The sequence below is a fragment of the Solea solea genome, chromosome 4 (genome assembly GCF_958295425.1).
Source record: "Solea solea chromosome 4, fSolSol10.1, whole genome shotgun sequence".
In the NCBI taxonomy this organism is placed as follows: domain Eukaryota; kingdom Metazoa; phylum Chordata; class Actinopteri; order Pleuronectiformes; family Soleidae; genus Solea; species Solea solea.
In genome coordinates, this window is record NC_081137.1 from 22,874,845 (window position 1) to 22,901,566 (window position 26,722).

At 41.4% G+C, this 26,722-nt stretch overlaps 1 protein-coding gene across 5 annotated transcripts in view; it reads right to left on the reverse strand.

The window, feature by feature from the left end:
- Positions 1–818: 818 nt before the first annotated feature.
- sh3pxd2b (SH3 and PX domains 2B) overlaps positions 819–26,722 on the reverse strand; it is a 30,093-nt gene continuing 4,189 nt past the window's right edge. The window contains exons 3-15 of one of the 5 annotated variants that reach the window (XM_058627377.1): positions 19,592–19,667; positions 15,092–15,168; positions 11,090–11,181; positions 8,024–8,049; positions 7,697–7,732; positions 5,989–6,120; positions 5,783–5,884; positions 5,223–5,306; positions 4,603–4,720; positions 4,306–4,520; positions 4,176–4,219; positions 3,949–4,074; positions 819–3,846 (exon numbers count right to left, since the gene is read on the reverse strand). In XM_058627377.1, the coding sequence (XP_058483360.1) occupies positions 2,305–3,846; positions 3,949–4,074; positions 4,176–4,219; positions 4,306–4,520; positions 4,603–4,720; positions 5,223–5,306; positions 5,783–5,884; positions 5,989–6,120; positions 7,697–7,732; positions 8,024–8,049; positions 11,090–11,181; positions 15,092–15,168; positions 19,592–19,667 (2,670 nt within the window). In that variant the 3' untranslated portion in view covers positions 819–2,304. Of the gene's footprint in view, positions 3,847–3,948; positions 4,075–4,175; positions 4,223–4,305; positions 4,521–4,602; positions 4,721–5,222; positions 5,307–5,782; positions 5,885–5,988; positions 6,121–7,696; positions 7,733–8,023; positions 8,050–11,089; positions 11,182–15,091; positions 15,169–19,591; positions 19,668–26,722 lie in introns of all 5 variants that reach the window. The other 4 variants (XM_058627376.1, XM_058627378.1, XM_058627379.1 and 1 more) reach the window with 4 other exon arrangements.

The window sequence follows — 26,722 nt, forward strand, 5'->3', positions numbered from 1 at the left end:
GATGTTTCTAATGAATGGACTGTGGTTTTTCTAACACCTGTGGCAGTCAAAGCACATGATTAAACACCTGGATTTTAACGTTGACTCAAATTCAGTCTGAATTGATTACAACACAATCTGAAGAAAACATTCTCCCAAAATAAATGATTAGAGATGGAATACGTGGATGACAAGGGAGCTACAAGTAAAAAATTCAATGAATAGGCCCCGCCCCTTTTGGTCCCCCTTTGCTTGTGTCCAGGACTAACCAGCCGCCCCACCTGAACCCCTGTCTAGGCCTTGTTTTGAGTCTTTGGTACTTTTCTGTTTCTCACACAACAGGAACGTGATCAGGTATTGGTGATAAATAGTTTAATAAATTGAAAGGTGCCCCCCACCCCCCCACCCCCATGTGATCTCTTGGACTCCAGGTTGGGAACCATGGCTCTCTAGACTATGGATCACATGACAGAAGCTATTGGAAAACTACTCTTTTTATACTTGAAATGTTTAAATACTGTCAATATAATTAAATAAAAAGATCAATTAGAGCAAAACGGTCAAAATGATTGTTTTGGGCTCAAGCACTGAGCAAAATTCACAAATACAGTGGGTATTTTTATCTGATCTATTTTAAAGGCGACCCGTGGTTTTTCTTCTCGACATACTTCATTGTTTGCAGACTCGCTCGTCGTCATCAACAACAACAACTTGTTTTCTCCACCGTGAAGCATCTGTAAATTAAAAATAACTGAATGTTGTTGTTGCCTTCCTCTGAATTGTCTGCATGTTGTACTGTCGCACCATAAAGAGCAGTTAATTCAAACACTCGGCGACGGTTGAACTGAAAAATCTTGAGACTTTATTGACTTGAGAGAAAGAAGGACTCACTCACTGTAATGAAAATACAGAACACAGACAGGAACAAAGTAAATAAAGGTTACAACAATGACGCCATCGACCATCCCACAAATCTGCTTTGTGCTGTACTGTACCTCTCTGCCCTTTAGTCAACGTAAATGATACCGTAATAATACAATTTTAGGTGTATTCAAACTTTTATTTTGGCAACAAATGTCCGTTTAAAAAAGCAACGGGAGGTGGTGTTTGGCGATTAAAGCAACTAGAAGCAGAACACGATTGTTACAGCGTGTAGCCTTGTCTGAATTTGTCCCAAATCATCTTTTTTAACACTTTTTCTTCACTGTAACACATTTATCACATGTAACCAAATTCCCTTTGTTGGCTCTTTCTCCCGTTAGTACCCCCCAGAAAACCAGCACAGAGTTACAGACCTATAACGATCGATGGATCGAAGAAGAGACACAATCGTTCCGATATGACTTCTTATTATTACTGTACAATAAAAATAATTTTGACCATGCTTGAGACCAGTCAAGCAATTCATGTAAAACATTTTTTTTTATACAACGGTCATCCTTTGCTGTTACTCGAGCACCAAAATGTCCAGACTGTACATTTAAAATACTGTATATCATTGCACAAATTTACTGTGGATCCCCCCTGATATCTCCTGCTACAGAAAGTCACACTTGATTATTTTTATTTATGTTGTACGTTGTTTCATCCTCGTCCTCACATTGATATATATTTGGTATAAAAAAAAAAGTGTGACATTGACGCGTGTGCAAACTCATCTGACAGGAGCGCGACGGAGGGCCCAGTTGTTACAAAGTCACTGCCACGTGAATTCAAAAGGAAAAGCGTTACATTTGCATGTTTTTCTATTACAACAAACAGCATTTCTACTTGGCATATACTGCTACCAACTGTTTTAGCACTTTAGAAAGCCACTGGATTCCCCTGGAAAGTGTGTGTGTGTGTGCAGTCTTTGTCTAAGATTGTTTTGTTTGTTTTGCATACAGTTTATAAAGCACTGAAGCACTTGGCATCATCATCATAATAATATTAATAATAATAATAATAATAATAATATAGAGGCACCGTATCACAGAAGGCATGGACGTGTACTTACTGCAGACAACGTGAATGAATGAATGAATGAATGAATGAATCCACCGTCTTTACTTCGCCACAAACACACGGCAATAAAAGCAGATAATATCTCACGTAACGTTTATAAAAAAAAAAAAAAAAAAACAAGTAAACATCACACGCTCCCATAAGAGCGCGTGTTATTGCTGGTTCAGTTTAGGTACAATATCCTTTATAAAAAAAACAAATTAAAAAAAGGTACCTATAAATAAAAAAAACAACAAAAAAAATGCCTATGAGCTACAAAGTAAATCTAAATCCTTATTATTATTGTTATTATTCATATGGCGGCGGTTGGTTGGGAGAGAACTAAGGTTTCTTGCTCAGGTAGTTGGAGGGGATCCAGCCCTCCACGTCTTCTCCTACATTCTTACAGAACCACCAGCCGTTGCTGTTTTTCTCCAGCACCTCAAACACGGCGCCCACTCTGAAGGCGGACGTCTGCTCGTCCCCTTCAAAGTCGGCCACGGCTAAATACAGCTCGTCCTTACTGGGCTCCCTGAGCAGAGGCGGGAGCTTGTCCTTGGGCGGGCTCGGCTTCTCGCTCTTCATTTGGGGCTTGGGAGGAATCGGGACTTTGTTGACCTTGGATTCTTCTTTCTCTTTGTTCGCGGGCGTCTGGACGAAGCCTTTGGGTTTAGGGGGAGGCGGCCTGCTGAGCTGCGGGGGCGGCGCCTTGGGCATATCCTGGTTTACCTTTGGAGTGGATGGAAGTTTGAGATCAGGTGGACTGCACGGGTCAGTCTTCTTTGGAGGAGGGGGTCTCCTTGGAGCCATGGCGGGAGGTCTCTGGGGGGGGGCTTCCTTATGCGGAGGAACCGCTGGTTTTCCCGGGGGCGGAGAGCAATCCTGGTTATGACCGTTAACATGTCTCGAGGGCAGTTTGGGCTCTTCAGAGTACTTAGAGTTGTTGAGAGTCGGGATGTGGGTGGGGGGGGAGCTCGTGGGTGAGCTGGGGTGGGAACTGTTAACTGCTGAGGTGCCGTTCTGATGGTTGACCTCCACTGACGCGGAGCTGAGGTCCGCAGGCTTCGGTGGCCTCAGTTTGCTCCTCAGGTTGGTGATGTCGAGCTTGTTCTCGGCCGGTGGATCCGGCTTGGCGGCGGGAACAGGTTTTGGCCGGATTACTGGCTTGGGCTTCATGAACACTGAGGGCCCGGGCACCTCTGGTTTCTCCTCCTGCGTCTCTGGTTTGGGTTTCGGCGGCTGCTTAGGCACAGGTTTCAAATTGAACTTCTTCACCTCTTTGGCAGAAATCTTGTGCCCACACTCGAGGCCCATCTCGTTCCGAAGATGAAGAGGTTTGTTCTTGTCTTCTTTCTTTGTCTCTGGTGTCTTCTCCGGTTTGAAGGGCGGCGGCGGCTTGGGTGTAACCAGAGGCATGATGACCCCAGGAGCCGGGGGTTTGGGAGGCAACGGTTTGGAAAGATCAGACCTTGGTTTTTCGGCTACCTCCAATTCAAAGCTCTTATTGATGGACTCCCTTCGCGGTGGCAGAGCTGGCTTCTCTTCGGCTGGAGGGGCGGCTGGGGCTGGAGGCAGAGGCCCGGAGAAGGTGGCGCCTCCCTTGTTGGCACTAGTTTTCCAGTCTCTCAGCTTAGGCCGGGACTCGGCGGCTGTGGTCGGCTCATCCGGCAAAGGCTTGGACCAGTTGTCGTCCGTGCTGGAGCCACTCGAAAAACTGCCGTCTTCCAGTCTCAGCTTCTCCATCTCGTTGGGCAGAGGCGCGAGGAAATTAGGTCTCACGGCGTTGCTGGTCTTCTTGTACTTGTCGATAAAGGTGGCGGGGGCCCAGCCCTCTTTGTCGTCTATCTGGATGTACCACCACCCACTGGAATTCTTATCAATCACCTGGTGGGTAAAAAAAAAAAAAAAAGGAAAGAGATGTCATCTTACTGTACTTAAAGATTTATAAATTCAATGATTATGGTTTAAATGTGTGTCTGGACCCACCTCGACTTTAAATCCAGCCTGGAAGCTAATACCGTCGGGTATGGTTGTCTGGAAATCAGCGATGGTGTAGAACTCTTCCTCAACCAGCGGGGGGACGGGCGGCTTGGGTAGGTTTGCACCACGTGGCTGTGCGACGCGAGAGGAAGAGAGAGACACACACGTAGTGGTTAAACAGATTTTAAAAGCTTCATGCCGAGAGGAAACTGAATATTTTGAGAGAATCTTACAATGGTAAGATCTCTGCGTGGAGGAGGTCTGTGTCGTGATCCCACTTCTGTGGAGGGAAAATACGTTTTGTAATTAGTACATTTTACATTTCCCAACAAAGTTAAGGAACCTCCTGCAACATTAACTCACTGCTTTTGTTGCCGTCTGAGAAAAGCGAGAGCCTGTTTTCCTTCTGGCTGTTGTCCCGGTTCTCTCTCGCCGCGTTGTTCTGCTGGTTCTGTTTGGAGAACCCGTCGAGGTCGTTGGCGCTGGCGAAGGCGGAAGCTCCAGCTGACTGCTTCTGGCTCTGGATGTCTGCTTTCTTCAGGTAGGAGGCGGGGGCCCAGCCCTCACGGCCCTGGTACCTGGAAGACGTGCACATTTTCCCGTCAAATGAACTCGTTCCCGCCCCCAAAACCTTGACCCGGGTCGTGGAGGTGAAATTACCTGATCTTCCACCATCCCTCCAGATTCTTCTGGATCACCTCGACAATCATGCCTTTCTCCAGGTCAATCTCGTCCTCGTCCCTGGCCGCGTACGGATAAATCACCGAATACTTCTCTTCTAGAGTCGAGAAAAAAGGAAACGTAATTGTAAAACACGTATTAAAGTAAAATGGGGAGCACATACAGATGCTGATGTGGCGTTAAAGCTTGTCCAACACAACCCTCTCCCCATTTTTTCTTGAGATCGGAACACTGGCTCGACACTGGTCGACTGAATAAATGAGGCTTTAGAGGCTTGAGCAGCATCTTGACGAGTGAGAAGACGTGAGACAGATACAGGAACAGGACAAACATGTGCTAACATGAGTTCATTCCTGCTGTTATTGCACACCATAGAACTAGAATAGAATAGAACCACTGTGTTGATCTAGCAAGTGTTTATAAATGTTGCTTCATTGACAAAGACACAAGAAAAACCACCCGTGCATGCAAGGGTTTGAAGTACATGCTTGAGTATCACATGCCGCATACGCATCAAGCATTCACACCAACACTAAATGTGTGTCAGCGCACACACACACATTAAGAATAGGGGGGGGAAAGAAAGGCGTGCGCTCCACCTTGCCCAAAGCCTGTGCTGAACAGATCCCCTAAAGTTCTGCGGCGACCCACGTGCCGTGGCAGTGACCAGAATCTCCGAGGCACTGATCCCAGCGCAGTGAGCAGTAATAGATAATCATAAAAATAGGAACGTTACACACAGTACGTTGTGATAATGGCAGTGAATGTGATGAGAGACTGTACCAGGAACAACGAGGCAATACTTGATGTCCACATGTCAAATATGACATCATTTCCATGAATCTAGGAAACATATGGCGTTATATCAGTGCCACATTCGTGAAGGAACAATGTGAGATTTGGAGCACAGAAATCATACATCATTTTCATTTGAGCAAACAAAAATTGATTCTGTGCTCAATACATGTATTTGCATGTTTGCAATTATTCATTTTAACATGCTGGTGTTTAATTTCTCTTCAAAATAAATGTTTCTGTGCTCAAAATCTCACAGTGTTCCTTCACAGATGTGGCCCTAATACAACGCCATAGAAATCCAATAGATTTAGATTTGCACCTGGAGGAAAAGCTTCATTATTATTCATATACTTTCATGTACCTTCTTCCCCTGGAAGACTGAAGTCGTCAGGGTCATCCTGAGCCTCGAGGCAGGTGGCAGGAACCCAGCCCTGGGCGTCGTCTGAGCTCACGAACCACCACCCTGAGAGTAGATAAATAGATGTTTATATTCCTGGTTATATAATAATGTATTTACAGGCACCAGATCTGTCAAAATCTGTCGTTTTTTGAGCTAACCCAACTCACCAGACTCGTTTTTCTCGATGACCTCCACCACTTGGCCCACGTGCAGGCTGATTTCAGAGCTCTCCTGCTTTTCATAGTCTGTTACTGCCACATACTGGTCGAGAAGGAGAGGATCTACCGAGCTGGAATCTCCTGTCAGGGCAGAACAAAACGTGGTACAGACTTATTTAGCTCTTCTCTCTTCCTGCAAATGTCTTAGTCCAAACGACAGATTATTAAATCTCAATCGTGTAAAGAAGCCTCTCCTCACTTTGTTTTTTTTTTGTCACTGAGTTGTTATGGAAACGTCTTCGTCACAATCGTGTAAACGACAGAATTATCTAAGAGGAGGCTTATCTACAACATGGAGATTCTCCAGGACGTGAAGCAGAGGAGGTTATTGTGATTTGGGAGACGGTGTGAGGGAAACAGTGACAGGGAACCGAGGAATAGAATAGAATAGAATAGAATAGAATAGAATAGAATAGAATAGAATAGAAGTGAATTCACGGGTTAGGTCAATCATCAGACCACACAGACCAGCAGCAGTGAGACCCACCACCAACGTTAGCACCAAGCCAAATCAAAGTTTTCACACAACACAACCAGAAAATATACTTTCCATTTTAGGGTGGACACTTTAGGGTTGCCTTAAGGGCAGATACTGTACGGTGAAGGGATACAAACGTCCTTCACCACAGAGCATGCAGACCACTGAAGGTGCTGATGTTCGACAACATGTGTCAGAAAACACGTCTGACCTCACAGAACAAACTTTGAGGGACGTAAAAAATAATGAAAAGCACAAATGTGGTGTATTATAATTCTGTCCGGTCCGTACAGAGGTACAGGTGGAGGGAGGTGGATAATAGCAATGAATTACATTTACTCCAGTTACTGTAATTTTACTTTTACCTAAGTATGTTTTTTACTGAAGTACTGTACATCACTACATTTTAAATCACATCTGTTACTAAGTAAAAAAAAGAAATGTTGGCCTGAATTTAAATAAATAAAAAAATAGATTAAATAAATAACAAATAATTAAATAAATAATAATAAAAATAAATAAATAAATAAACAAAAAATAAATAATTAAATAAATATATAAATAAAAAGATTCACCCACTAGAAACTTTGGCAGTGAATGATGAGGACTGAGAAAGTTAAAGCATGTGTGACCTTTGACCCATTTAGACTGATACATTAGTTTACATTTTTTTTTTTTTATTATTTTGTCAGCACTTTAATTTGTTAAGGTTTTACCTTTAATTTAAAAACAGTTCACGTGAGATTTTTTGTCCCCTTGTCCTTTTTGCACGACACAAGAAAGAACCTTGTTTAAGAAAAAGTAACTAAGTTGAGTACATTTTTGGAACACTACTTTTACTTGTACTTAAGTCAAATTGAAGTAAAAAGTAGTGGTACTTTGACTTGAGTAGAATATTTCAGTTACTCTTTCCACCTCTGCTACAGTCAATCCATCAGCAAAAATCCTGCCGTTATCCTCAGTGTTCACTGTTCTGTTCTAACACAACCAGAGAGAAGAATTAGCATTACTTTTATTTAATATAATGTATCAGTCCTTTATAGAACTAATGCAAGCCCCAAGCCATCAACAGAGCCACATCCCAGGGACGGGGGGGGGGGGGGCGGGGGGAGGAGGGACAGGCCATGAGCAACCGGCAGGGTCTCACACACTACTCGACTGACAGTTTATGTTTACTACCTCGCTTAAGGAAAGTGGTCGCTCTCTCCACAAAGCCTGATGGAAAGGAAAATGAACGGAGAAGAAAACTGAAAAAAATGGACATGGATGCAATTTAAAAAAAAATAAATAAATAAATAAAAAAAAAAAATATCAGGAGAGTTAAGAGGATGAAAAAATGGCTCCAAAATAACAACAGTTTAATACTCAGTGACCACTAGATGGAGATAATGTTGTATTACACTATTTGGATTTGCATTCATAATGAAGAATAAGCATAAGTTTTTTTTTACACTATTACAAACGCCATTTTGATTTAAAAACATACAAATAAAGCCGTCATCTTACCTGATTTCTTCTTTCCAATGGGTTCCCTGGTGACGAGAGGAAATCAACACATTACAAGCAGGAAATGAGTGTCATTTACAAAGCACAGGAAACCTCGCTGTGACCTTATGGACATGACGTTATTCCCACTTTTAATCTGTACTTTGCTGCTTTTTTTTGCTGATTTCTGAAGATATGCATAATAAGGTTTGGTTGTATTTCTGTTACAGTAATCTAGCTCTACGACATGTAAATGATTCTGAATTTGTTACAATGAAGAAATAACATAATATATAATATATGTTACCCTTTATCGTTTAGTTTGGATGGGAAATGAATCCATCTCACTACTTCTTCTCGCTGTTATTCAAAGTAATTGGCATTAAAAGCGTCTCGATGGTTGAATCTCTTCGATATAATAGAAACGGAGCATCTGCTGTGTCTGCTTCAGGCATTAATGCACCATGAGTCAATGTCCAGATTCCCTGAAAAGGCGTGTTGGCTAATGCTCTCTCACTCTGTCTCTTCTCTAATAATTGTAATATCTTTAAAGGCGTGTACTGTATCGTTCGAAACTTCTCCGTCTTCTCTCTTGATCGTTTCCCTGGCAGCTCCTTCTTGCTTATTTCCCCCCGCATTAACACGAAGGCTCTCAGCCGTCGACATAAAGCATTGTTCCGTTGGAGGAACTGTTAATTGCAGAGGCTTAGGTCACAGTAAATCACGACACACACACACACACACACACACACACACACACACACACACACACACACACACACACAAGCAAATCCACCTCTGTGGACTGTGATACAAGAACAATATTTAAGAATCACTTTATTTGTTTTCGACTGAGCTGAACGTTATTAAATAGCAAATCAAATGAATCGTCCACTCAGGAGTTTTCACGTAACCCTTCCCTTCCTTCTATTCTATTCCTCATCCTTGTAAAACTTTCCCTCTTCTCTGCAGACGCCTCGCTCCTCCTCCTCCTCCTCGATTTCCTCTGGTTCTCTCTCTCTCGCCCTCTCCGCTTCCTCTTTACAGCTGAGATTTCCTCCTCCTTTAACTTTGCAGTTTAGTTTATTTATTGTTTCTTTTCTTAAAGGAGGGAGGAGGAAGCCTAAGATGTCCTTCCTTCTCAGTTTGGGGGAGATTTACAGACCCACCACAGTAAATCTCCCCACACAGTGGCTGCATGCTTGCTGTGTCTGCACACCAGCCCCTGTTGTCAGTCAGCCAAACAACAGGCTGCACTCACAGAGAGCAGTAATCCAATTTTAATAAAGATGAACCAAGGTCTTTCCAATGTCCATCTGTCTCTCGTAAATGCTCCCTCCCTCCCTCCCTCCCTCTCTGTCTTTCTTTCTTGCTTCTTCCCAACACAGAGTAAGGAGGTACTGTATGAGTCCTAACCTCAGACGAGATGCACTACAACCTTTTTTCCTTCTCAGTGCAATTATATTTCATTTTATATGCACATTTTTTATATCCTGCACAATATTTTTACACAGTCATATCTGTATCTAAAGTAAATAGTGTGCATGGTTTTTTTTATTCATATTTCCTCTTTAAAACGGCAGCATTTTGAGTCTGACGGCATTTTATTCATATTATTTTATTGTCCTCTGTCTGTGTGTGTATATATATATATGTGTGTGTATATATATATATATGTATATGTATGTGTATATATATATATATAAATATATGTATATATGTATATGTGTGTATATATATATATATATATATATATATATATACACACACATATATGTATATGTATATATATATACACACATATGTATATGTATATATATATATATATATATATATATATATCTCTTGTTCTCATTTTTGTCGCTACACAGTCCTGCTTTACTTTCACACTTGCGTTGTAAACGTATGATTCCCGTGCCAATAAAACCCATTGAAATTGAAAATTGAGAGAGAGGGAGAGAGAAACATAGCTGTGCGACTGACAGACGTTCTATTCTCTTAGACATATTTCTGGCCTCATTCACTATTAGATAATTACCACGTCACAGATCCGTCTACGTCTGATTATCATACAACTGGCACACGGCCACCGGAGAGCGAGAAAGTTGCCACTTTTTAAATATGGCCTTCTCCCGGCTGTGCATACTAAGTCTGTCCTTGAGACTGTTTGTTATATAATGCATCAGAGTCATCACAGGCAAACATGACGGGAAAGTGCAGCTTTTAAATTTCTACTGCTTTATGATGCGAATACTCAACAACGCAAACATTTAGTCTGGTTTACACGACGTAAACGTCCGTGACGGATTCATCAGATTTTATCTGCATCAACAAAGGCCTGAAGTACGCGACATTTAATCCATTCACAAGTGACAAAACTGACTGAGTTTAGGAGGTAGTGAAGTAAAACGTCCTCGGTGCTTCCTTCTGTTATGTTTCGTCTCCGTGACCTCAAAAAACGACTTAGTGGAGGGGAAGAAAGTAGAGAAACTGTGTCTAAAAAGCCTGTTATTCCTGGTGTAAAGGGGGATATTAGACACAGTTTAAACACGACATGCCATCGTGTCTCTTTTCTTTCTAACACACTACCTCACTGCTTTTCTAACACTGTGGGCAAATATAACACGACTTAGCGACTAATGTCTCACATGAGTATGTGATGACATGGCTATTGTTGGAGTAAAAAAACATTCATGGAAAACAAAAAAAACCAAAAAAAGCTGTGTTATGGTCTGTGTGAAAGCAACCACACCACACCACACGTGACCTTCCCTGCCCTAAAGGTGCTGGAAAACCTTAAAAAACACCTTATTATTGTCCACAGAGTAACTGTCAGCTCTGGTTATGACGCTGATGTGTTGCGTGATATTTACAAGAGGCAGCAGAGCGGTTCAGACACGCCCACCGGCTGGAACCTTAACGCTGAACTTGTGCTCAAATGCAAACTCAGCGTTAAATAATAATAAATAAATAAATAAATAAATAAACAAAAGACCCATTAAGCATTTCATAAGCAAGTGTATAAAATCAGGCCCATTAGACGGTGTAATGACTGTTCATTAAGGGCAGGCGGCGTGTAGCACTCACTCCTTGGGCGGATTGAGATCCTCGGGTCTGGTCTCGAAGAAAACTCGGACCTCTTCACACTGGGAGATGTAGACTGGGAGTTGAATGAGGGCCTGAGGAAAGAAACAGACAGCAGGGATCATACAGCTGCTTCAGTATTTATACACTGTATATATGTATATATATATATATATATATATATATATATATATATATATACAGTATATATATATAGAGAGAGAGAGAGAGAAGTCAAGCAGAGGTTAAATGTGGTGTTCATTGTCTGTCTAGACTCCATGAAGTCACCAAGCAAGTAATTGCTATACAAAGTATTTACAGGCAATTACAGACTTCATACCAGTGCTGGCATGAATAATCCAGTGTAGAAGGAAAAGTACAAGTCGATGACCATTAGTGTCATTTACTGGTCTGTAAACTTCTTTTCTTTGGGACGCAGGTTGAAATGTTATGATTTTAGTGAAATGTTTGGTCCATAAAATGCAGAAAATTCAGTTTACTGTCATATAGAGCAGTCATATTGAGCATAGGGGCCCCCGCGCTGTGATTCAACCGGCATACGGGGGCTTTTCTGTTGTTTTTTTTCCTTTTTTAATCGGTAATCGCCGCAACAATAGCTTCACTTCACAAAGTTTGACCCTCAAAATGCAGGAAATAGTGTGGCCCCTATGCTGTGAAACAAACCTGGTGAGAATCTTGTTTTAATCGTGAAAAAAGCTTCACACCGATTAAATAGTTGCTAATTAATCGAGTCAATGTTTCAGCTCTAGTGTATTTATTGTAAAAACTGACTCATCCATTATCAAAATAGTTGACGACTAATTTAGTAGTTGATTAATTAGTTGCAGCCCCAGAGTTTAATCACAATTGATTTATGTATAAAAGAAAAGAAAACAGAAATTGAATTCCACGGTTTTTAATATGCCATGCAGGGTTTTTTTTTATATGCAAAAGCTGTAATGATGTTAAAAGTATTATGCCCTTGTACTTTGAGAAGGACGCACAGGCCAACATCCAACTCTCTCTCTCTTGAGATTCCATATGAAGATTAAAAAGATTATTACAAAATCAAATTTGGATGATTGTGCAGCCCGGATGTCGACCCCCACTCCCGGTCCCTGATTTTGTGCAGCCTCTCATGTTTGATGTTGTGCTCTACTTCTTAGTTTGGGTTCACGCCACAGGTCGGTTTGAACTCCCTCTTTCTCCTTCTTTTATCTCCATCTTTATGGTCTCTGTGGAAGATCACCACAGCGAACGCGAGACGAGCCCCGACAACACGAAACAGACGCACAGAGCCGCGCTATCACCGTTTCATTTTCTTTCTGAGTCTGTGTTCTATCTGCCTCTCCTCATCTGTCTCTCATTCTCCTTCAAACAAACTTCTAAAGGGCAGCACTTAAACACATAATCAGTCTGACCCCCCCTCCCAGAAGACAGACTAAATGCTGCCAATGAGCCTTTGCTGAAAGTCTTGATTCTCAGTGGCTCGGGAGCGAGGCCATCCTCCCGTCCATGTGCTGGCAGGCGCAGCTCGACGCCATCCATCAAGCTTCCGCCGGCGGCCTCTACCTCTGATTTTAATACCCCTAAGTGTTTCACTCCTGTCCTTTCGAGGGAGCACAAAGTCTCTGTCTCTCCCTTTTTGACACAGGCTGATATGGAATGGAGAGTGATGGATGCAGAACCAAAGCCAAGAGACTAAAAACCAAGGTGTCCTTGTCCCTCCCGTCCCCCCCGCCACGTGCCACATTTGCCTCGTCACGCCGGCATATTTCTCACGAACGCAAACACATTGTGATTTTGTGCCGCAGAAGCAGACACGTCATGTCCATGTCCTGCCGTCCAGAGCGATGCGCTGGTTCCTGAGGTCAGAGACGCGGCCGCGTGCTCCTGGGATTTATTTCAGCCTGCGGCCCCCGACCGCTCATTACAATTCTCCCCAGGGAGGAGACAGGGGGGGGAGGCTCAGGCGTACATTACAGCAAATGGACTTTATGGGTGTTCTTTACAGCAGGCAGCATTAGGGTAATTGTGAGTGTGTGTGTGTGCTTGTATTTATAGCTTTGTGAGGTCCAAAAAAAACTGTACAAACCTAACTCTGTGAGGACATTTTGACCTTTGGCCAATTTGACTTGTGATGTGGTGTCGTCCATCAGCCACTCACTGTAGCTCAGCAGTTTCATGCTCTCTGTCTCTCTGTCTCTCTCGCTGTCTCTCTGTCTCTCTGTCTGTCTGTTTTCTCTCTCTCTGCGTCCGTCTCGTCTTCATCCAGCTGTTTGTTCGAGTTGAATGAAAACAAGACTTTGCAACCAGGGGAATTTCCGTGATTCAGGTTAGAAACCTCAGCGCAGAGCACAACAGAAAGGCTGACTCAGCTCGCTCTCCAAATAAAAACATCTTACATCTCGTCGGTGTGGCCGCGTGCACGGGCGGATAGAAATGCAATTCATGTCTTTTTAGGGTTTGTTTCTGCAAGCACTGTAATACCCAGAATCCACTGTTGTTTCATGCTTTCATCAACAATTATCTGTGAGAGACACTTTTGACGTCAGAGAAACGTCTTTTAAAGTGCTTTAATAGGATTTTACAGATTGTAAGTCGACATGTCAGTCAAATAAACAAACACGCCCAAAGACATGGACTAAAAACTCTGTCCTTCCCCCCAAAGTCCTTTGCCTACATTTGTATTTTAGCATCATACATAAAAGCGTTCCTCTTCACCCTGAGGCCTTGTAAAATCAAATTCCTTTATTCTGCAAATAATGAGCGCAGAGTAATTGACAGTTTTCACGAGGCTCTTAAAAGAGATAAAAACATATGCGGGGGAGTCGGAACTAACTTGTAAAAACATCCCCCGCTCGGAGGAGCAGGGGGTGGATTTCAGTTTAGGGGGCCCTGTAAGGTGAGCTTGCAATATTGAGCAAAAACACAGCTTATGGGCTGTAGATGTGCTGACTGGAGCAAGCTCAGCAAGGGAGGGGGGAGTGGGGAGTGTGGGGGGGAGAAACGCCTTCTCACCACAACACGAGATATTTAACATCAGCTCCTTTTCCCGTGCTTTTATTTTGAAAACACATAAGCTGAATCGTGTGACTCCTCGGCCGTGGGCGTTTATTTTTCTAAATGTTTTGACCATGAAATGTGACGACAGCTGGATCAATAACAGATGCACACTGAAGAGGAATGTTTTCAACTTTATTTCAAGGGCAAAAAAAATATTTGTCTCGCTGTCGTGAAGCTGAATAACATTTATTTGGGTCGCTATGGTTACGTTTCTATCAAACGGAGCCAGTGTTATGGTCACAGTCCGACTACAGTGGAGCCTGAGTTGGTATAGTTGTGTTTTTCCCCCCTTTCTTAGAGCCAAGTCATTATTAAACCCTTGGGTATAAAAAAGCCATGTAATGAACTGTATAACGCTATAAGTTTTAGACAGAAAGAGCAAACTCAACACATTCTGTCGCTATAAACATGCAAAGTACATTTAGAAATTCCGTTTATGGAATAGTAACCACTTCCAATGTCACATTTATCCTCTTCTCTACACTAGTGATCCCCTCGTGAGACGTTATCCTTTCAGTTTGCCTCCGTACAGAGGAAGGCCAGCGACCGGGACGCCTCAGCACGACGCCTGCTGGCACAAAAGCTTTGCTCGAGTCAGTTTAGTCAGTTTAGAAGACAAGGGCGATGGAACTACTCTCAGAGCTGTTCTTGGAAATAATGTCACCCGATAAAAATCTCGTTAAGGACATCTTAGAGCGCGGCGTGGCTTCATTTTATCTCATAAAACCAAAGTATGTGCACGTGTTTGACAGATGAAGGTGATACACGACAAATATTCATCTTAAAAACCAGACGGAGTAGATAAACATAGATTATTTCCCTTGTTCTACTCATGGATACTATAGTTTTGTTTCCTGTCCTCTAACCACCTTACGCTCTGCCTTGGTTTCATTAAAGATGAAAGAGTTAAAGTCACATATTATGGGTCAGCGTACTCACCCTGCAGTACTCGTTGATGGGCCTTAGTCTTTTCATGGCCACGTCTCTGATATGGCTCCTCCTGAACAGGATTTTCCCTAGAAAGGAGAGTTAAAAACAGACGTTAGAAGTTGCTCTAACTAAATAATAAATGAGTATATAAGTGGTTGCTGCCAGTACTCCAGGGCAACATTATATTCTGATAATCATACTTCATAAATAACGTGTATTTAATAACATATTTTACATAAAAGCATTATTTAATTAAAGAAAATCATCTCAGAGGCAACTTTTCCAAAGTTATGGCTCAAGTGAATTTCGATAAAGACGCTGGCTTTGACAAAACGTGGCTCCGCCAAAATTAGCATGCAGACGGGCATCATCAATAACACTGACGGCACAATGAGGCGGGTAAGGAGCTCGGTGAAGAGCTGGCCTTTTCCAAGTCATGAATAAATGATTTTGGGGGAAAGCAAACTTCAAGACAGCCTTAAATGCTACTTCCCTTATTCTTATCTCCGGCACAAATGCCCACAGTCACGGAACGCGCCGGGTTCGCCATAACAATAACAAGGAACGGCTACAAATATAGCCTCTTAAAAACACTCTTCTAACTTGCAGGAAACTTTGCAGCCAGCATCTATTTTTTCAAACTCCTCTGAGCTGCTGAAGTTTCTCTGAAGCACTCACACTAATGCCAACATACACTTTAAACTGGGCAGGAAGTTAAAACCGTTGAAGTTGAAATGAGATCTTGAAAGCAGAACTGGACAAGTTTCTGTATCGCCGACATCAAGGGGGTGACGGTGTTTGTTCAGTGCAAACCTGCTGAAACATGAATGTCGCCGGACGTGGGCACAGAAGAGTCGAGCGTCTCACCTACGACTAAAAATGGCCTTTTGCTGCTTCCTCAACCCACAAGAATCTAAACCACAAAGGTTTGTGTGTGTGTGTGTGAAAGAAAGTCGGCACAGAAACAGTATTTTTGAAGACCTGGAACTGTTTTATTTATCTTTTCATGAAGACAATGTGAAGACGCTACCTTGGGAAAACTGCTGTCATCGTCCCACCTCTCATTCCCTGTCCCTATCACCGCTGACATCATCCTCCTCTTGTGTTTGGCAAGTGTTTTTGTCTCTGTCTCTGTGTGTGTGTGTGTGTGTGTGTGTGTGTGTGTTCAGAGCAGTATATGTCCACCCATGTTTCTGCTGAAGCTGATAAATACTGACCTGGGATTGACGGCTAATCCCTCTCCTACTACGGTCAGATGCCAGATGTTTGGTTCTAGAAGAGGGTTTTGTGTCCTGGTTGTACAGTTCATCGTCATAAAAAGAAGATTGGCTACTTGAAGAATGGAAGAAGACATTGGGAGTTTGTTTGATGTTGGCAGAGAGAGGCCTACAGGGAAACTTTTTCCTTCTCTCTCTCGCTCTGTGTCCGTTTCTCTCGGCCTCTCCTCCCCTCGTCACTCCTCTAACAGAAAGCTTTTTTGACAGTTTTCCAAAACTCTCTGGGGTCAGGAGGAGAGATGAACACTGCCCACTCTGTATGCACGGCAACTCACGGGGTGCAGCCAATGAGAAGGGCTCGTTCGGGGAGTGTGGACCAAGCTGTTTAGAGGAGACGTGACTGAACTGAAGCAGAGGGTTTTGACTTTATGACAAATCTCCGAGCCAGCGGTGACTGTGAGAATCAAACGACTTTGGTTTCCTGGCAGAGGCGGAGAGACAGAGGGGATGTAGATGGAAACACAAAGAGCTTCAGTGTTACACACACCTTACTCACACCAAGCACACTTACCCGTTTTGTAGGTTTTACGAAATAAAGAGAAGTCAAAATCTGGCATTTTATGGACACATGCTTTGAATAGATGACCCGACGCTGACAGTTAAAGGGAGGAAACGTTTAAATGTTCAAATCCTGCATCATCATGTTTATGGCCAATATTCAACATCTTGAATACTTGCAGATTGCTGAAGCCGTGGCCTGACTTCAGACACGACTCATGTATTACAACATACTTTAATAAGACGATAAGGTTAAGAGTAGACGTGTCTTGAGACTTGCGGTTACAAATGAGACCCGACTAAGACACGTGAGTTTCTTCAGTGTGTGACACTAAAGTCTAAATTAAAGAAACACGGTGAATATGTTGCTGACAAAGGGCGCGCACGTCTTCACGAGGTGCTGCCAAAGTCAGGTCTCTGATGCTGCGACATATGCAGCATATTCAAGTAGAGAGAGCCGTGATTACTTTCCCCCTGTAGACAAGACGGACGTGATGTGAATGAGGCATAAACATAATAATAATAATAATAAAAAAAAACAAGGTCATTGCTCGTGTTTGGATATTTTTTATATACTTTTTCTCGGCCTTAACAAGGACTGACAGCAGATTGTGAATTGTTCTCTTCTTACTGTGAGTTCCTTTACAGTGACAGGCGGAGCAAATCCATCCCGACCAAGAAATAGGTTTGAACTGTAGATCCATCGTTGAGATGAATGACTAAATCAAAGTCTACTTCAGGGATTCAGGTTCAGGAAGAGGAAAATGAACAAAAATATTGGTTTAAAAGCATCTCAGCTCTTCTCCAAAGGCACAGAAAACACAGACAAAAGGTTTTTGGAGTTTTTGAGAAAACTTCTCAGACTTCAACGATGGTCTAAGACAGAGGAGTCAAACTGGCGGCCCTCGGGCCACATGTGGCCCCCCAATTGATTACATGCAGCCCAAACACGGCCCATGAAAAATTCAAATTCTCCTTTGAACATAGTGGGTGTGGCTGAGGTGATAGAATAATAGACTAGAAATAAAGTAAAAATTGTAATTATCACATCAATAAATGTAGTACCTTCAATATTATATTACATACATAAGGTTATATATGGTTGTCCATGTTATTATTGACTATGTTAATATTCTGAACTATAAACAAGGACTTTTACTTTGAAAATTGGTGAAATATCATTACCAATATCTTGGTGATATCATGGTGGAAAATTGTGTTTTAATTTTAAACTCATATTGCTCATGTGCTACTAAACAGTTTTTCATATAGACCGGCCCCCTCATGGCCAGACTAGATGCTCATTGGCCCACGCGCCATTTGAGTTTGACTCTCACTCTCACACCTACAGTCAAATTTAGAGTTTTAAAGTTTCCCCAAACCTGCACGTCTTTGGACATGTGGGAGGAAACCCACGCACACACGGGGAGAACATGCAAACTCAAGAGGGCAAGAGTGCTAACCACGACCACTCAGCTGAGTCACACCCACGCCCCGCCTCCTCATACTGTACGTACACCTGGCAAAATCCTCTGCTGATGTGGATAAGATCACTAAAGAAGAGTAAAAACATCTTGAGGACATAAATATATCACACAGAGAAGAGGAAACCACTTCCTTGTAGAGTTTTACAGTCCAGGCTTTTGTAAGTGAATTGTTTTCCTGGCTGTCAGAGAGACGACTTTCTTCTTCTTTTTCTTCTTCTTCTTCTTCTTCTGCAGACCGGGAAAATGTTACCGTGCAGTTCGGTCCCACTGACATGACTCTAAACCTCCACGTAGCCAAGTATTAGCACAAATAATGTTTTTCCAGCTACTCCCTGCCACGGATACAAACTAGAGTTTCACTGGCTGTCGGGGGGGAGAGAAAGTGAAACGTAGAGAGAATTATGTCTATTATCTAATACAGGATTAATCCTTCTAACTCCTTTATGTTCAATACAATGGCAACTAGAAGGGAATAGTAGATAAGAAGTGTTTTTCTAGCTTTAACGTTTGCCTGCAAGTCAGGGTTCAACAAAGTGAGTGTGTGTGTGTGTGTGTGTGTATTCTCTCAATGAGTTCCAGACCTGGATGGCCACAAAAATAATACTATCCCCCACACCCATCCCCAGCCTGGTAGTGGGGGTTATTATTATGGGTGTGGTCTTTCTTTCAAACACTTAAAAAGAATGACTGAGAGCAGCAGGAACTCAGACTACAAAACAATTTCCAAACACATTCAAGGCTCTTATTTTAAAACAAACATGGACTTCTAAAAGCCTGACAGCGGCACGGCAACGGTTTTATTACCTTACACAATGACACATACTCCGCCAAAGGCCCTAACCCTAACCTAGCACATGCCAAGTCGAACGCCACGTGCAGAGAAATCGGCTGAATCAACTGCACGATTAAAGAGCTTGATTAGGAGGAGTCAGCATTCCTCACAGAATCATGAAAGAACAGTCCACGGTGTGGTTGCTTCAGATAACTGTGGTGAATCACTGTTGTCCGCATGCCTGCAAGTGTTTCTCATGGAGAAAGACGTGGAACGAAAGGAACACGCAGCAGTGCAGTGAAAGGAGGAAAATTACACCTTAGACGTCTGATGTATTTAGTTTGAGAGTTTTTCCTGAGTTTTAGAGGTTGGAGCCAACAAGTGTTTACTTGATATTACTTCTTATAATCATCACAATCGCTGATGTGATGATTTAAGGACTGTGTGTGTGCGTGTGTGTGTGCGTAACTGTTACCTGGAAGGAAAGGAATGATCCTGCGCTTGGGGTCTTTCTGGCCTCCCTCCACTGGGAATTTATCCAGCAATTCCATCTGTAAGCACACAATAAATGCACAACTTATTATTTACACTCACACGTACACATATTAGCACACAGTGGGGGGGTAGCCGAAGCCGGAGAGAGAGGACGGGGTTCACGTTTGTACAAATCAGCAGTTCCTTCTTCAAGGAATTTGGCCAAAAACGGAAAGGCCTGCCAGTGATTAGGAATGCACTGAGCAGATGGTATGGTTTTCCCCCTCTGCTTCATGTGCTGCTGCAGCTGAGGGGCTGTTTGCATCAAGGCAGCGCTGCACTGACATAGTGGAATATTATTATAATATTGGCTCCTTGGATTTCTTGATTGTCATTTTCTTTCTTCTTAAATCTGCCTTAAGAAGTGCGAGGAGTGCACACGTGTTTGTCTTTCTTCTTATTTCACGTCGTCCTGCGTCTCACGCGTCCACATCTCTCTGTGCACCAGTGCAAGCAGGTAGATAAAGCAGCGTTTGTTGCTTTGTGAGGAAACAATACAACGTATAAACCATACGTGAGTGAGGGCTTTTTTGGTCGTTCCTCGCATCTTTAAAGGGCTTTTTAAGGGTTAGAACTGGGTTTAGGGTTAGGCATTTAGTTGTGATGGTTAAGGGTAAGGTAAGGGGCCAGGGAATGCATGATTTCCATGAGTTTCCTCACTTTAAATGCTGCAGAAACGTGTGTTTCTTTCATTCTCTGTGCAGCTGAAGCCAATAAAACCACACCTGGCCGTACTGACCAGTGAACTCCAGGTGCACCCCCTCTATGTTTCTCTCTCACATCTACAGACCTCCATTGAAAAGATTTAGGGTCAGGAATAAAACGACTTACCTCAGTGAACACAATCCATTACTTTAAATGAGTGTGTTTTTCTGCAGAGACAGATTTATGAACGCTATTGAGCCAATTAGTTTAATCATAAGTTTTTATAGATTTTAAAGTCCTTTTCTGTGGTAATTATTATTGGTTGAGCAGTTAAATACCAATCAATTCACTGTGCAAAACAAGACAGTTTGAAGTCACCGATGTTATTCTCTGGCTTTTCATAATAGTTCTTAACATAAAACCTCCAGACACATTCTTTCCATTCAACAATGGGTCTGCAACCATCGCCTTTCTCACTTTTGAGACAATGGTTCTGATTTACAACACAAGCAATCAGCGCTGGATTATATTATCCACTGTGAGGCCGCAGGAGATTTTAAAAAGGCAAGACGATGAAGATGAAGACGATCTGTGGATCTGCGGTTAGAAGCCTCGACATGTGAACTCAGACAGGGGCGAGGACGTCATGACATTGTTACAGTTTCAGCTGGTTCTGTTCAATGTGAACAGAATGGATAACGTGATTTTTATTTAACAAGACTGTGCCACACCAAAAGCATTCAAGGGTGAAAACAGTTTAGGTTGCTCTATAACTTAAGCCAAGGGGGATTCACTGCCTCCGCTGTTAGAAATCTGTGACCTTTGACCGATGTGAGAAAGTAGATATGTGCAGCTTGTTATGAGCAAGAAACAAAGTAAGTGACATGGAAAGTTCTGAATAATCCACTCATGATGGGATTACTCAACTGCATCTCTTGCAAAATATTCCCTATACCTTGTTTCTCCTCCTTGTATTGCTGCAGTGAGACAACAGGTGTCACAGATCCTGAGTGATGTGACTTATTTCACCAAAGTCTAAGTGACATTTAACACTGATTTAAAAGTGAGGGTGAAATATTACAGCCACGCAAACTGCCAGACTGGCATCATATCCACACTTCATCATTATGTGAGCACAGTCTGAAATGACTGACATGCATAACAGAGGACAGATGTTTTCCACATCTCTGGACATCTACAGGTCCCTGCTGGCTTTAGTTTTCTCCAGTTATTGTTCTTTTGTTTATCTCGTGCTAGAAAATGCCCCTCGTTTAATACATGGCAGTTCAGTCAGGACTGGTTATTAAAACCTGAATCCCTGTAATGAGCTTTCCAAACCCCGACAGGGGGTCAGAGGGGCTTTAAACTTGGGTTTTCATCAAGCATGAAAAGGAAAAAAAAAAAAAAAAAAGATATTGCCGTCATAAATTAAATTATTTAAAGACTTTTGACTAATTGAAAGACTATAAACATAAACTTAAAGACAAATAAGCACATACCAGAGCTGGCCAATAACATTATTAGCTTTTGTATAAGGCTGAAACAATGACTTAATGAATCGTGAACTATTTTGATAAGCGATTAATCGGTTTGAGATTAAGATTTCTGATTGTTTCAGCTTCTTAAACGTGAATAATTTCTGCTTTCTCTGCTCCATATAACAAATCAATCAATAAAACTGAATCCTTTATGCGTTGTGGACAAAACAAGACATTCGCGAACATCGTCATTTCCAGGTTTGACAAACACTGATCAATATTTTCTGATATTTAATAAACCAAACAATTACTTGATTAATCGAGAATATAATTGATGAATACATCGATTATGAAAACAAACGTTAGTTGCAGCTCTACTGCAGTTGGTGATTCTGACTAATGTTTTATGCACAAACCATGACCCTGGCATGGACACCGGAGACCAAAGATTGCCATTTGTCACTGACTCAGCTGAAGCTCAGAATCATCACGCAGCGCGTTTAATACATGCAGTTTAATCAAACTAAGGCCTTAGTCCGACTAAGACAGGCAATCGGACTACGACAGCAACCCCTGTTTAACAAAAACAATACAGAGGCAAAGTAAAAGGGGTGCGTTTGTGCATAATCTGCAACATGGTCCTCGTAGTTTCTTACATATCAGCAACTTTAAACAAAAAGATTCCGTGACAATAATGACAATAACATGTGTGTGTGTGTGTGTGTGTCAGAGAGAGAGAGGGAGAGAGAGAGTACCCCACACACTGTAATTGTTCTCATGTGTCTGAATTGTGAGCGCAGACACACCCAGTCTCTGTCTGCTCGGTGCCCGAGTATCTGCTCTGTAATCAGAGACACTCGAGCAAGAAGAGGCTTCTGCAGAGAGAGGAAAGAGAGTCTCCTCCGCGTATTAGTTACGTCACACACACGACATCAAATATTCATGCCCTTCAGGCAGGAGGACGTCGAGCCAAGGCAGAACACAGGCGAGTGCCACATGACCCTTTAAGGCCATCATATATATATATATATATATATATATATATATATATATATATATATATATATATATATATATATATATATATATATATATATATATATATATATATATGTATATATAAATATATATATATATATATATATATATATATATATACATATACATATACATATATATATATATATATATATATATATATATATATATATAAAATATGTCTGTGTGGTCACTGTTAATATACGTACAGATATCTGACAATCAATTCAAAGCTTGACCTACAACATCACATTTTTCAGAACTAATTATTATTTGACACTTCCGTTTTACTCAAGGACTCATTCTGTTTTCACCAAGAACGATCTCGATTCCTCTGTGATACATGGAATCGATCTTCCAGGAAACTAAACAGTAAATACTGTGAAAATGACTCTAAGATGAAGTAACACTATCTTAAATGTGTTGTAATGTGACACTGCTGAGTTTACCACAACAAAAAAAAACAGCTAAGCAATTAATCCAGTAATTGATTGATTGAAGGGGAGAGTAAACCCTTCAATCAATCAATTACTGGATAAAGTGTAATAATATGAGCATGCGACAGTAAACCCAGTGCATAAACACTGTTGGTGAATTCAACAATTCTTGCTGCAACAGAGACTAATGTCATCTATAATTTGTCTAGTCCATATCCGCTCTAACCACATCACATGCCTTCAAAATGGCCTAATGAAGACATTCTGAGAAGAAGCAGCGTGTTGTTGAATGGACGTATGGAGAACAATGACTGCTCTATCTCCAGTTTATCTCAGTCCATTATTTTACTCACTTCACTGTCACTGTCCAGCCATGCATGAGGTCATTGTAACACTTTGTAGTGAATCATGCTGTTAAAAAAAAACAAAAAAAAACCCTGCATTTAAACGGAAAGTTCACATGAAGAAGTGAAGACACACGTAATGCATAGGAAGTGGTTCTTAGCATTAAGAATTCAAACGAATGTCCTGGGTTTACACTGAATCAATAGTTGTTAAGCACTTTGTGTTGTGGTTAGTCCAATTCAACTCAAAATATGGGACAAAAATAACTTGCATATGAATATTTTGCAGGTGTAGAAGTACGGCGATGCAAATTGACAATATTAACGGAGGGATTAAGGGATCAACCTCCAAGTATCTCCAAGTAAAAGATTCAATAAAACTATGTATTGGTCTGTTTCTACTTACATTGTTGCTAAGAACATCACTTAACCTTATTTATAGTCCTTATTATATCTTTTATATTATTGTATCATTCACATTTTAAGCTCAAACTTTTTAATAACCGAGTTTCAGGACTGTTTCCCCTGCTCCAACACACCTGATTCAAATCATCAGCTCGTCAACAAGCTCTGGAGAAGCCTGGTAACGAGCCACTGATGTGAATCAGGAGCACCGTCTCAAACAGGCAGGAGGACCAGGACTGACAAACACTACATCTGGTAAGTCAGTATCACACTGAGCTGCCTGGGTTTGGATAACTGTAATTCTGCAGAATTCTGGAGCCACAAGAAACAATGTACTTTGTAGCACCAGCGCTTTTATTGTGAATCAGCTTTTGTTTTGTGTATCACTGATATTTGATAATTAGGGACAGGAATTGGTATCGGTCGTCCAATACTGGTCAAAAATCACTGGATAGGATAAAGGACAGATCAAAATGTAAAATCCAAAAATCCAATAATCATTTGCAACATTTTCCCTAAATAAACAACATTTCTTATTATAAATAAAAGTAACAAGAGACTAGAGTCGAATAGTTTCAGATGTGTGGACTTGTGTATTAAGTGTGTCATAATGAAACAGGAAGCATTTATCTCTTCTTTGCTTTTTAAAGAAGAATTAATGCACTGCTTTGTGCAAATGACAGACACAGAGAAAGGAAAAAGGAACGTTACGGTTGCTTTGTTGAATTTGTACAACAAACAACAAAATATTCTGCCTCTGCTCTTATAACTGCAGATGGAAACTATGCGACAGCAGGGCAACTCTGAATAATATTGGATGATTTCCCACCAACTTTAAAGTTACAGTGTGCGCTGTATTCAAAGTAGGAAGGCAGCATTTGAAGCTAAGCACATGGACACATGTGCCGTCTGGAAACTGTTCTGAGTGACATGGAAATAAAATTACAAATGTGCAAAGGATGACCCAAAAAACCTCTGCACTTTCCATCTTTCTGAAGCAACAGCTCCGTCTATTTCTGTTCACGAATGACCGCAGTGAGACAAGAAATAAAAACGACTCAGAAGCTGATTGCTTGGCGACTTACGCCCATATTTAACAGCTTAAAGATCCGTCTTCAGAGTGCAGCAACGTAATTACTGAGGATGCATAGGTGAAAACTTGCAAAAAAAAGTACTCGCAGGAAGAGTATGCCGTCATACACGCGAGACGTGAGTAATCAGAGACAACTTTACTGGGACGCTGCCAAAGCAGAGGTTCTGCACTCGGCACTTTTTTATCACCTTCATTAAGCAGTAAATATGTTCATCTGGCAACACAATCTTTACCAGATGACTAAGAACAACACAGACACTGTTATTCAGTAATTAACTACAAAGCATGTACGTGAGTACAGAAAAGTAACTTCTGTGTACTTCTGAACTGAGTGAAGAAACAACCTGTGGTCAGTGATCCCATAAAAACACTGACTTGCTGACTTGATGGGCCAGCTGTGCTGACAGGATGTGGTGAGTAACACTTCCTGTCTGGCTTTCAGGCGTACTACTAACGTCCAAACATTGTTAAAGTATCATTTTTTTTTTTTTACACCTTTTTAAACCGTTGTCTGGTCATGTGACAAACAGCTTCACATGAGAAGATGATTACGACTAAGTGGGAGTGATCGGAAATGAAGAAGTGCTAATTTAAGAGAAAATGAGTGATGATCCTGGTCATGCATGTGGGCAATGAACCATCTCATCTTTGACAGTAGAATATTTAATAACTGAATGTCCTTATATTTATATATAATATATATATATATATATATATATATACATATATATGTATATATATATATAATATTTGATCCTCTCCATCACCTTCTAAAATAACACAACAAATGTTGATTTCTTTAGCCCGTGTTAACGATATTTCCCTCCCACAGGCTGTCAGCGCAGCAGGAAGCAGCTGAGATTTAACACCTGCTGGGAATCTCCCAACTGAAAATATCTCACATGTTAGTATTGCACACTCGTCTGACTCAGTACCACTGAACTAACGCTATGTTTGTCACTTCTCAGTGATGATCGTGGAGGTTTTTCAGTGTAGGAAATGATGAAATACGTGAGATGAAGAGATTTCTGTGGATTTTAAAAACTCTCCTGACATTTAAAGGTCTCATTATATTGATATCAATGTCATTTAATCACGCAACATTAAAAATCCAGTCACTGGCTGATGTTCAACCAACCGTTCAACCTAAATTATATTTAGCACATGAAAATGCTTCAGACTCTTTAAGTGCTCTTGGCCGACAGACACAAAATCTCATACTTCCCTTTAAAATGACCGTCTGTATTTGTTGTTTTTATAGAAACGCCACTTCATTATTCCTTTAGGATTTAAAACAGCCCTGACCTAATGTTTTGAGCTCCTCTTCCTCGATGATGCTACTGCTATCACTGTTCATAGCTTTAAATCCACCTAAAACAAAACGTGATGCAATTAAAAGCGCAGTTATGTGATAGGAGCAGGGCTGTGGGCAACCTTTTACCCTCATATAATGAAATTAGTAATGGAATAGTTTGCGTTCTTCAGTTAACATAATATTTGCAGGCTGGTGGACCATTATAATTCTTTATATCTTTGCTCACTCATGGAGCATGCTAATCAATTAAAAGCCATTTAATCCCATTACATTGACAGTATGCTTTGCCTAAATTGACTTTCTGGGTTTCCTGGAGT